The following is an 11,931-nucleotide window of genomic DNA, read 5'->3' as shown; positions in this document are numbered from 1 at the left end:
TATTTATTGCAAAAATATTCAGGAAAGAGAGGATATCAGGTTATATTTTATTTCTTAAAACAGTGTAAGTTGTATAATAGGATTTAGTGTTTGTAGGGGTAGGTATATGTATGTATAGATGTCATGTGGTTCACACTCCGTACCAGTAGGTGGCGGTAATGCTTCCTTCAGTTGTTTGCCAACCGCCAATGTAATAAAGAAGAAGAAGAAGACGACGACAACATTCTGGTCCACACTCTATATGAGCAGGTGGAGGTAATGCACCAATTTTGTTGTTTGCCAACCGCCACAACAAAGAAAGAAGAAGAAGCCGAGTTATAACTACTCAGTAACTGTTAAAGGATCTTTTGAAGAGAAGCTAACAACAAAGATGTGGAGACAGCAGCTCAAACGGTGGCAGAGTGCAGCAGTGGGAGAGATTTCCCAAACAGCTAAAGAGGACAAAGAAGATCAGCAGCGTCTCAACATCCTGGAGGCTGATTTCAACCCTAAAGTTCTGCTGCACAGATTAGGTTTGTATGTTTTCATGTCAGTTACAGTTTAGGAACATTTTAGGTGACTAATGGATTAGCTTCTTAAAGACCAAATGTTCACCATAGACTTAAAACGTAAACGCTTCGTTACTCGGTGGGAACGACCCACGTCCGCCATTTTGATTGGTTTGTTGTTCTTCGACACTGATACAAGTTTGTTTAGAAACTAATTAAACTAAATTGTTTTAATGAAGGAGGTTTTCTGTTGTGTCTGCCCTCTGTGTTAGAATCACCAGTTTTCATTCAGGTAGAGAAACTGTTACTTCTTTATTTCTTACATCTCACCGAGTTACACCGGATGTACAACCCCCCCCCCCCCCCCCATGCCATCTGGTCTCTCTATTACAACTTCAAAATAAGAGTCTTAGTTAGACCAATAACCAAATATTACATTTCCCTTTAACAAAATGAAGTTCTGTAATGGACTAGTGAAATAAAATAATAAAATAATAGCAATTATAACTCACTGTTGAGTTATGATAACATTTAGCCTTCCCAACAGGGTATCACTTCAATGCAGTAACAGGAATGATTAGTCATACTTACATATATGTATATACATGCATATAGTTGTTTTTTTTTTGTATATTTGCTTTACAAGTCGAGGATCTGCCTTGGTTTAATAACACGTCCACATCTTGTTCGGAGTTCGGGTTCAGCAAGCTTCATTTCACGCACTGGATTGCAGTGGAGTTGCTGGTGTCTCCTCTTCAGGGTTTGTGTTGGGTTTGTTGTTTTCAGTTTGCTGTATGGCAGGTGTAGGTGGTTTGTCTTGTGTTGTGAGAAGGTGTCGTCTATTGCGCCTGAAAATCTGTCCGTCGTTTGTCTTGATATAGTAGCTGCGTGGAGTTCCTGCTGGTTGCATGAGTGTGGCCGGCTGCCATCTTCCTGCTGGAAACGTATAGATGCTCCAGGTGGTAGTACTGGTAAGAGTCTGGCAGTGTTGTTGTAGTCTCTTCTCTGGCGGCATTGACATTCCTCCCTCCTTTATTGCAAGGTTTTCTGGGTGGTTATCTGAGGTTGCAGCTGCTTTTCTGTTGTGGGCAGGATAGAACGCAGTCTGCGACTAATGAGAATTTGTCCCGGGGATTTCAGTCCGTCCAAAGGTGTGTTCCTGTACTCTAACAAACTGAGGTATGGATCCTTTCCATCCTCCGTGGCCTTTGTGGGGATTCTTTTTGCAGTTTGGACAGTCTTTTCAGCTAAGCCGTTGCTCTGGAGGTAAGGTGGGCTTGACGTGATGTGTTGAAAACCCCAGGTGTCTGCAAACTAGTGGAATTCTCTGGAGTTGTAACTTGGCCCGTTGTCACTTATGACGTCTTCAGGAATGCCATGTCTGGCAAATATGCCTTTCATTTTGTGAATCACAGAAGCTGTGGTGATGTTATGCAGGCGTTCGATTTCAAAATACCTGCTCCTGTTGTCACAGATTACAATATAGTTCTCAGAGTTCCAGGTGAACAAGTCTGCTGCTAACTTCTGCCATGGGTTCTTAGGGATTGGCTGTGAGATCATCGGCTCCTTCTGATTGGAACTCTGGTGCGTTTGACATATGTCACAGTTACTTACCATCTCTTCTATTTGTCGACTCATGCATGGCCAAAACATGATGTCTCTTGCTCTGTGCTTGCTTTTTTCTACTCTGAAATGTCCTGTGTGTATGCGTTGCAGCATTTCTCTTCTAAGCTTGTGAGGAATTATTATCTTCTCACCTTTCAAGAGAATTCCATCAGCCTCTGTGATCTCATGACGGTGGTTCCAGTATTCGCTGATGAATGAGGGGCACCTTTTCCTTGTCTCCGGCCAGCCTGATCAAATTGCATCTCGAAGGCCAGACAGTTGCTCATCTTCAGCTGTTGCTGTTTTGAGGTCTCTTAGCCTGTCAGTACTTACTGGCATTGTGCTCATCACAGTGTGTACTTGTGTTTCCATGTCCTCAGTTAGTGATTGGTCCTCGTCATAAGTAGAATTCCTCCACAGTTTGTCAGCGACTGGAATCTCCTTCCCTGGTTTGTTAATGAGAGTGATGCTGTATTTTGCAGGGCAAGCAACATTCGTTGTAGGCGTGGTGGTGCAGAGGCCAAAGGCTTGTGAATTATTGACTCAAGTGTCTTATGGTCTGATTCAACAGTTACATGTTGTCCATATATGTATTTGTGGTAATCTTTTGCAACCGTACAGGACTGTATATAGCTCCTTCTCAATCTGAGCTTAGTTTTGCTCTGTGCTGTTGAGAAGTTTGGATGTATATGCAACTGATCGGCCTTCCTGCATGATTGTTGCACCTAAACCATGTTTTGATGCATCGACTTGCAGTGTCACTTCTTTTTTGGGGTCAAAGTAGCCTATTACTGGCCCTGGTTCGGCTGTTATTGTCTCTTTAATTTTTTTCAAATGCAGTCTGGTGGGTTTTATCCCATTTAAATTCTGTGTCGTGTCGCAGGAGGTGTCTGAGTGGTGCGTTCACCTCAGCCAGATGTGGGGCAAACCTGGCAAGGTATTTCACCATGCCTAGGATCATTTCCAGCTCTGCCTCAGTTGTTGGTGACTGCATGTCACGGATTGCTTTCACCTTTAGGGGATCTGGTTTCAGTCCTTCAGCTGTGAGTTTGTGTCCAAAGTAACTGACTTAACTGATACAGATGCACTTATCTAGGTTGAGCTTTAAACCTCATTCCCTGGTCATGATCCTCTTTTGTTTTTCCAAACATTACGATGTCGTCTACCAGATCTAGCATCTAATACGCTGAAATATTTTGCTTCGGCAAGCTTGTATGTTATGTCATCAAGCGTCAGGAGAGGGTAGTGTGGCCGCATTATTGCTTTGTTCAAAGGACGTGGGTAAAAGCACACACAAAGCTTATTAGTTTTTGGTTTCTCACATATTACAAGCGCATTTACCCACTGGGTTGGCTCAGTTACTTTGCTTATTATACCATCTCTTTCCATGTTTTCTAATTCTGTTTTGAGACGCTCCCTGAGAGCAAAAGGTACTTTCCTTGGGGGACAAACTACTGGTGCTACGCTGGGGTCTATTCTGAAACTGCACTCACCCTGAAATGCACCAATGCCCTTAAATACATCAGAGTACTCACTTAATATGTCAGCTGGCTGGTTGGCAGGCTCTTTATTTGCCGTAGTAACTGTATACACCACCTGTATGAGTCCGAGGGCTCTGCAGGCTTTGTAGACTAGGATGGGTGGGCTGTTGCAGTTTACAACATAGAACTTCTGTGAAGATGATCTGTCTTTGTATCTGCTGGGGATTGTGCAGAAACCTTTCACATCCAACAAATGTCTGCCACAAAGCTTGTTTGTTTTTTTTCAATGGTGTGTTGGGCATGAGCCCAACAAAGTCTTTTATGGGCATGACGCTCGCTTGTGCTCCAGTGTCTAATTTAAGTGTCAGTTTTGCGTTTTCTGGTCCCAGCGCTATGTTTGCATATGCACTATCCTCCTCATCCTCTTCTGCTGCCATGACTGTGTCTACAAGCAACTCTGACTCATAATCATCTTGAGCTTCTCCTACGTAGTGCAATTCTCTTTTTTTTTTTTTTTTATTCTCTTCTTGTTTCTGTGCAAGTCTGCAAATTATTCTGACACCATGTTGTGTCTGCCCTCTGTGTAAGAATCACAGTGGTATCATAGTGACATTAGTTTGTTATCTTTGCATAATGAAGGAACTAACATTTGCACTATTTTTAGCAATAAGCCAAATCTAAAACTACATACTGACCCACAAATTGATGTCTTCATTCCTGGTCAGTAAAATCTTTGAGAGATTTCCTTTCTGTTTTTTTCTGTCTGCAATGAGAACCTTGGCTGCAGGCATGACAGTCCAGAAAAGCTTCATTAGCCTCTTTTTGTCCACACAAAACCTTTACCTGGAGCGAATAAGGTGTGCCTCCATGTCGACAATAGAATAACTTGTCATCTGAGGTAGATAAATTAATGATTTCTTTCATTATCATTGACGTTGTATTGATGAAATGAATAGTATTCAAAATAACTATGCAGAACACAATAAGCTGCATATTTATGCAAAGGTTGAAATGACTATTTATTTAAAAACTAAACTAAATATGAACGTTTTGTAGCAACATGAACAACATCATTAGTTATCAATCAATGTTTAATTTGGTGAGATCAGGAAGGAAAAACAGTTGACATACAGACCAGCCCAAATATTTTTCAACATATAAAACAGGTACTGCACTTAAAGTAAATAATGTATTTATAATGAAAACACATTGGTGAAATCTTCAGTACTCCAAGGTGTTCAAGCTTCGGGTGAAACTGTAGTAACCAAAATATATCTGAACTAACCCACTCCTAAATATTACTCTGAGGACGAAGATCAATAACCAAACTTAATATCAATTTAAATACACAAATACAGTTTAATTATACAGTAAATTATTGAAAACCGAATAGTTAAAAGTTTTAAATATTACACCCCAAATCAAAAGATCAGTAGGAAGTATATTACTACCTTTTGTTGATACTAAATCAGATTAAAACAACATTTTGAGTTCTGAAGTCAACTTGACATCACAAATAACATCCCTATCAAAAATTTTCCATATGGGATTTTCATTCTGGACTCTAAGCTACCACAGGTCACCAAAATTGGACATTCAAAGCTATTTTATTCATATGTCATTATTCTGTTGCATGTGGTTAAATGACTTGAAAATCAACGCAAATAAATTCTAAAATATGTTTTTTTAATCTTAGCTTCTGATTTTTATGACTTTATGACAAATGTTTAGTCTGATAACAAACATAAACACATCACTTTATTTTCTAAATGACTGGTAATCACAACCCACGCTAATCCTCATTCATCCCATTTATAATTCCATTACAAATTTTTGTAAAACAAGACCTTTGTCACAACAACAAATAATGACAGTAGTAAAATGCAGCATTGAGTGTAACTATTAACCCACCTCAAACAATTAAGCTTTTTGCTTTTCTCCAAAAATTTGACTGCTGGGTAGATGAAAAGTTCCATTGATCTTAGAGTTGAAAATGTCTGATCCATGTCTCAAAACTCGAACGCAAACCTCTGCTATTGCACTTTAAAAGGACTTGTAATTAGCAGGTAAGTGTTTTGACCAAGAACAAGTAATGCTAATCAGTATTTCACAATAAAACAACGCAAAGTAATAGTAAAATATCACATTTATTAAAAGTAAAAATATTCATAAGGAGGAAATTAATTTCGAATGTAGTGGTACCTGATTAATAAAATGACATTTGATGCAATTTAACGATAAACTTACATGAATGTATTCCAATTAGCAGAATGAAATGCTATTTTAAGGCCATTTTGGCGATTTCTTTAAATGTGTGACCGAAAACCTTCATCAAGATCAGTAAAATGCATTTTTAGGCAGAAATGGAATTTAGTTGGGTAGAAAATAAGCCATACTCAAATTTTGGCAGAGAAAAAACGATTTTGGGTCAATTTTCTGTGTAGGAAGCGTTGTGTTCAGTAAGATCGGGTAAAATATAATCTCTCAAAGCTGTACAGAGCCATTTTATGCAGAAATCTTATTCCATGGCTCATGAAATAAGCCAAGATGTATTTTTGGCAAGTGAAACACCCCTATATTGTCCATTTGGGGATTTATTTCAGCATGGGAGGGTCTGTACTCAGCAAGATCTATTAAATATGATCTCCCTGAATGATATAAAGCAATTAAATGCAGAAATTACATTTCATGGGTCATAGAAGAAGCCATGATCAATTTCTGGCAATGGAAATAGCCCTACATTTTTCATTTGGGGAACTCTTTCAGTGTAGAAGGGGTTGTGTTCAGTGAGATCAGTAAAATATAATTCTTCAGAATGAAACAGTCATATCAGGTAGAAATTGCATGTCAGTGGTCAGGAAATAGGCCATAATCAATTTGTGGCAGAGGACAAAACCCAGATTTTTGGCTGTTTTAGCTATTTTGGACAGAGTGCATTCAGTGAGATCTTTGAAATACATTTACTCAGAGTAAAGCATAGTAATATAATATAATATAATTTTAATAAATAAATAAAAACCCTTTACTGTAACTTCGACCATAGAAATATACCTGTTTTATAGGTGTTAATATTGTTTGACTTTAAGAACTAAACCACCGAGAAAGAACCCCCTTATACAAAACATTCGACAGGCTTGATATACTCCTGCAGCCAGCTCCTCCTCCTCCACTCGCTGCTCGCTCCTCTGCAGGATGCGCCCGGTCTTACCCGATCAGTTTTTGGCAGATCATCACTTTATGGCACAATGCTGGTAAGAAGCACAGACAGGATGCTTGAATAACGTTAGGGTCCTTTAATCATTGAACAGATGACATACAGCAGCCCTAATATTTACATACATTAGAATATGTATGTGTGGTCTAGAAAAGAAATCAAACAAAATCAGAAATATACTCTTTGCAATACTAATAAAACTACCTGGCATAAATAAATGCAACTTTTACATTCTACATAGGATGACTAACTTAATATAACCTGTACTTAAAGAATCATGACTCCTATGCATAACCTAGCCGACACGGCAAACACAGCACCGGATGTTATTAGCTTTAGCATGTAGCTTCTACTGCTAATCAGTCTCGAATATAACAGAAATAACATCAATTGGTATCAAAACCAAACTATACATTACACATATATGTATTGGAAAATGCTTGATAATTTTCCATGCAGCTCTTATCATGTTAAACATACGTTTCGTCAGCTATGCTCAAAACTAAGAGCGCACTTACCAGTGTTCACCACTAGAGTTCTCCCTACACCTTACTATAAACTAAACATTTCTCAGAGCTACAAACTCACTGCCTTTTCAACATTGACAAATATGCGTTTCCCGTCAGTTTTGACTGTGGTCAAGTGACCAACAGTCAGAAATTCGTAGTCACGTCAATCGACGTTTGCGCTCTGTTAAAGATTAGTCTTGCACATACTAGGGTGCGTTGTGGGAATAGAGCAGAGCAGTGTTATGCCGAAAGTGCATGCCTGCCGAAATTTGAATGCCCTGTCGGGGGATCTTGCATCTCTCTAAAAACCCGCATATTATTGACAAAAATGGCCTGAAATATGTCCAACAAGGAATCTTCTAAAAATGTTCGTAAGAATGGCATGTTTGTTCACTATGTTTTTGGCAGTTACTTAAAAAAATGACGGTTTTCTTACCTTTCTATCTGAACCCGTTTGAGTCGAATGTTTTAAACTCTGTTTAAACTCCGAAGGTGAAAGAAGGAAATCCTAGAAACCTGTTAAATGTGGGATTTATATGACACTTCCTAGTCGGAAATAACACCAAGTTTTTTTACTTTATTACCGGAGGTTAATTTAATGCCATCCAAATTACGTGATTGACTAAGCAGTTTCTTTTTTAAAGACTCCGGTCCAAAGACAACACCTTCTGTCTTTCTGTCTGTCTGAGTTTAAAAGCAGAAAATTTAAGGTCATCCAAGTTTTTGTGTCTTTAACACATGCTTGTCTATCAACTGGTTGGGCTCATCAGGATTTATGGATAAGTATAGCTGAGTATCATCAGCATAAGAGTGAAAATGTATCCCATGCTGCTGTTGTAGAAAAATTCGCATCCAGAGACTGATGATTGTCACTCAGAATCAGCTTTATTTTAATTTTGCAAGAGAGAAGGATTTTACAGCCTTGGAGATGTGCTCAGTAGTGCTGCCTAATCATTCTGACCAGACAAAGCAAAAGTTCTCCTATAAGCTACAACAGTTTTCAAGGTGACTCATGAGACCTGTTGTCCCAGACATAATCTTAACAGTGTGGCATACATATTATCTCACACAGCTGCAAGCAGAAGGCTTAAATAAGAGAAGAATGGAACAACACAGAGGGGTTCTAATACTTTTGTCAATTCCTGTAGAGTATCAAGGAGCAAATCAAGCAAGGCACTAAAATTTCTATAACACTGCCTGATAATTGTACCTATTGGAAGCACATATATAGTAAAGAGAATTGGCCCAAGTACTGAACCCTGTGGTACTCCACAGTTAACCCTGGAGTTTGAAGATGACTCATCATTTACATGAACAAACTGGAATCTGTCAGATAAGTAAGATTGAAACCAGCCTAGCGCTGTTCCCCTGATCCCTACAGCATATTATAGCCTTTCTAAGAGAATATTGTGATTGACTGTATCAAATGCAGCACAGAGATCTAACAGGACCAGTACAGACATAAGTCCATTATCTGAGGCCATAATAATATCATTAGTGACTTTCAGCAGAGCTGTTTCAGTGCTATGATGAGCTCTGAAGCCTGACTGAAACTATTCAAACTGATCATTGCTGTGTAAATGCTCACACACTTGAATAGCAGCCATTTTCTCAAGAATGTTTGATGAGAACGGTAGATTGGATATAGGTCTGTAACTTATTTAGTCATCTTGATCAAGAGATGGTTTCTAAAGTTAAGGTTTAACTACAGCTACCTTAAACCAGAGGTCTTTCTAGGGGCACCTGGCTTTGACTGGTTTACGTTGAAATGATTCCCTTTCCACTTCAGGATTATGGTTGCAGCAGCGCTCACTGGAACTTTCAGAAGCTTAGAAATGCAGCTGTAACTATTGCCATTAGTATGTTTTGCAATAGTAAGAACTCTTTGTGAAGGTCTCTTTGCTTTTACCAATGGTAATTACATCAAATATTTTAATGTAATCAAAGCACCTAATTATATCTTTATTAAAAAGTGACTCAGTCCAGGCTGAAGTCAAAAAACTTTCTAATGTGCATGAGGTGTTTCAATGTTTCCTGCAGATGTTAAGCAGATGCTGAAGGTTGAAGAAGAAGCTCCTGTAAACCACAGACCTTTTGCTGACCTACATGACCCAAAGATCCACCACATAAAGGAGGAACAGGAGGAGGTCTACACCAGTCTGGGGGGAGAGCAGCTCAATGGGAAGGAGGAGATTGATGCCATCAGGTTTCCAGTCACTGCTACTCTCATAAAGAGTGAGGATGATAAACAGTCCCCTCTACTCTCACAGCTTTATCAAGACCAAATTATAGGTAGAGCGCTTCCAGAAGATATTGATGGAGAAGAATCCATCAAGATACAAGATCATGGAGATGGTTCCATTTCCTCAGAAACTGAAGACACTGAGAAGGATGAAAAGGCCGATGATGTAAGGCACCCCGTCTCTGAGCTCAAACACTTGTCAGACTCTGGACAGAAATCTAAGGACATGGACAATGACTGGAAGGACAGCAGAGCTCCTGAGTCAGATGGAAACATTAACAAACCTTTTAGCTCGGCTGAGTTTGCTGAACAATTTGTTCACCGTGGCTTTCTTCAGAAAGACATGATTTCAGAAATAGGATCCTTAAGCTCGCTGGATTTGAAGAGATGTTTCACAGAGAAGAAAAATGTGGAATCGTCTATGAAAGTCCAGACAGGAGTGAAGTTTAGCTGTGAAGACTGTGGTAAAACCTTTATTGGAAAATGCACTTTAAACATACATAAGAGAATCCACACTGGAGAGAGACCGTTCTGTTGTGATCTATGTGGACAAAGATTTAACCAAAAAACTAATTTAAAAACACACATGAGAATCCACACTGGACAGAAACCTTTCTGTTGTGATCTATGTGGACAAAGATTTAAGCAAAACGGCCATTTAAACACACACTTGAGAATCCACACTGGACAGAAATCTTTCTGTTGTGATCTATGTGGAAAAAGATTTAACCAAAAAGGAAGTTTAAACAAACACATGAGAATCCACACTGGACAGAAACCTTTCTGTTGTGATCTATGTGGACAAACATTTAACAGAAAACATCATTTAAACACACACATCAGAATCCACACTGGTCAGAAACCTTTCTGTTGTGATCTATGTGGACAAAGATTTACTGAAAAAGGAAGTTTAAACAGACACATGAGAATCCACACTGGACAGAAACCTTTCTGTTGTGATCTATGTGGACAAAGATTTAACCAAAAAGAAAGTTTAAACACACACATGAGAATCCACACTGGACAGAAACCTTTCTGTTGTGATCTATGTGGACAAAGATTTAACAGAAAACATCATTTAAACAGACACATGAGAATCCACACTGGACAGAAACCTTTCTGTTGTGACCTATGTGGACAAAGATTTAACAGAAAACATCATTTAAACAGACACATGAGAATCCACACTGGACAGAAACCTTTCTGTTGTGATCTATGTGGACAAAGATTTACTGAAAAAGGAAGTTTAAACACACACATGAGAATCCACACTGGACAGAAACCTTTCTGTTGTGATTTATGTGGACAAAGATTTAGCCAAAAAGGAAATTTAAAGAAACACATGGAAATCCACACTAGAGAGGAAAGTGGTTAAGGTTTAAATGCTCAAACAGATTACGGTCGCTGCAAAATGTTTTGATGTGAAGTGCAAGGCCTGCGGTGGGAATACATCTAATCTGAGGAAACACCTAGTTAAGCACCAGATTTTTGTCAACGCTGAAGGGTGCCCAATTTTTGTCAGCCTCAGATATATGGCTAGAACTCCTTCATTCAGCACCGCTAACACGCCTGCTAATGGATGCAATTTGTGCAATAAATTTGTGCCTTATTAAGAAAACAAAAACTGCGTAGTTAAGGGTTTTCATCTTGAAATGTTTGAAACACCTGAGATGTTACAATACCAACAGCTGGATGTTGTTTTGATATATTCAATAAAGTTTATATATAGAATAATACATACACTACTGGTCAAAAGTTTTAGATATACTTTCTCACTTAATGGGTTTCTTTATTTTTCATGACTATATAAATTGTAGATTCTCACCAAAAGCAACAGCACTTTGAAGGAACACATATAGAGTTATATAGTAAACAAAAAATGGGAAATAACTAAACATTTTTATATTTTAGGTTACAGCTTTATTTTAGATTTACAGCTTCTATAAAAGCTATAATTTGTCTATATTAGATTCTTCCAAATAGCCTCCCTTTGCTGTGATTACTGCTTTTCTCTCGTAACATTCTCTCCATGAGCTTCATGAGGTGGTCACCTGAAATGGTTTTCCAAAGAGTCTTGAAAGAACTTACCAGAGGTTCATTGAGAGACGGCCAAAGGTTAATACTTCAGTCATCACAGCAAAGGGCGGCTACTTTAGGCAATCTAAAATATAAAACATATTTAAGGTTTTTTAACAATTTTTCATTTGCTGCATGAATCCATATGTGTTCATTCACAGTTTTGATGCCTTTAGTGAGAATCTACGTACAATGGAAATCATCATAAATATAAAAAACATTGAAAGAGAAAGTGGTTCTAATATTCGACCGGTAGTGAATGTTAAATGGAAAATTGAGATTTTATTTTATAACATTTAATGCCACATAACACACA

At 38.4% G+C, this 11,931-nt stretch overlaps 1 protein-coding gene across 1 annotated transcript; it reads left to right on the top strand.

The window, feature by feature from the left end:
* The first annotated feature begins 457 nt into the window (after positions 1-457).
* On the top strand, positions 458-11,631 carry LOC124880678 (gastrula zinc finger protein XlCGF57.1-like). Its single transcript, XM_047385932.1, has 3 exons — positions 458-512; positions 9,338-10,629; positions 10,798-11,631. Exons 2-3 carry the CDS (start codon positions 9,349-9,351, stop codon positions 10,912-10,914), a joined length of 1,398 nt encoding a protein of 465 aa, XP_047241888.1. The 5' UTR covers positions 458-512; positions 9,338-9,348; the 3' UTR covers positions 10,915-11,631.
* The last annotated feature ends 300 nt before the right edge of the window (positions 11,632-11,931 follow it).

The sequence above is a fragment of the Girardinichthys multiradiatus genome, chromosome 14, assembly GCF_021462225.1.
Source record: "Girardinichthys multiradiatus isolate DD_20200921_A chromosome 14, DD_fGirMul_XY1, whole genome shotgun sequence".
Lineage (NCBI taxonomy): Eukaryota > Metazoa > Chordata > Actinopteri > Cyprinodontiformes > Goodeidae > Girardinichthys > Girardinichthys multiradiatus.
Note: the sequence above shows the minus strand (reverse complement) of the source record. Positions and strands in the feature narration are given on the sequence as shown.

Bases quoted from the DNA above. Each gene is read 5' to 3' on its own strand.
- LOC124880678 (XM_047385932.1), top strand. From the start codon at position 9,349: ATGCTGAAGGTTGAAGAAGAAGCTCCTGTAAACCACAGACCTTTTGCT. The intron at 10,630-10,797 runs ATGAGAATCCAC...TTAAACACACAC, and splicing joins AACATCATTTAAACAGACAC to ATGAGAATCCACACTGGACA.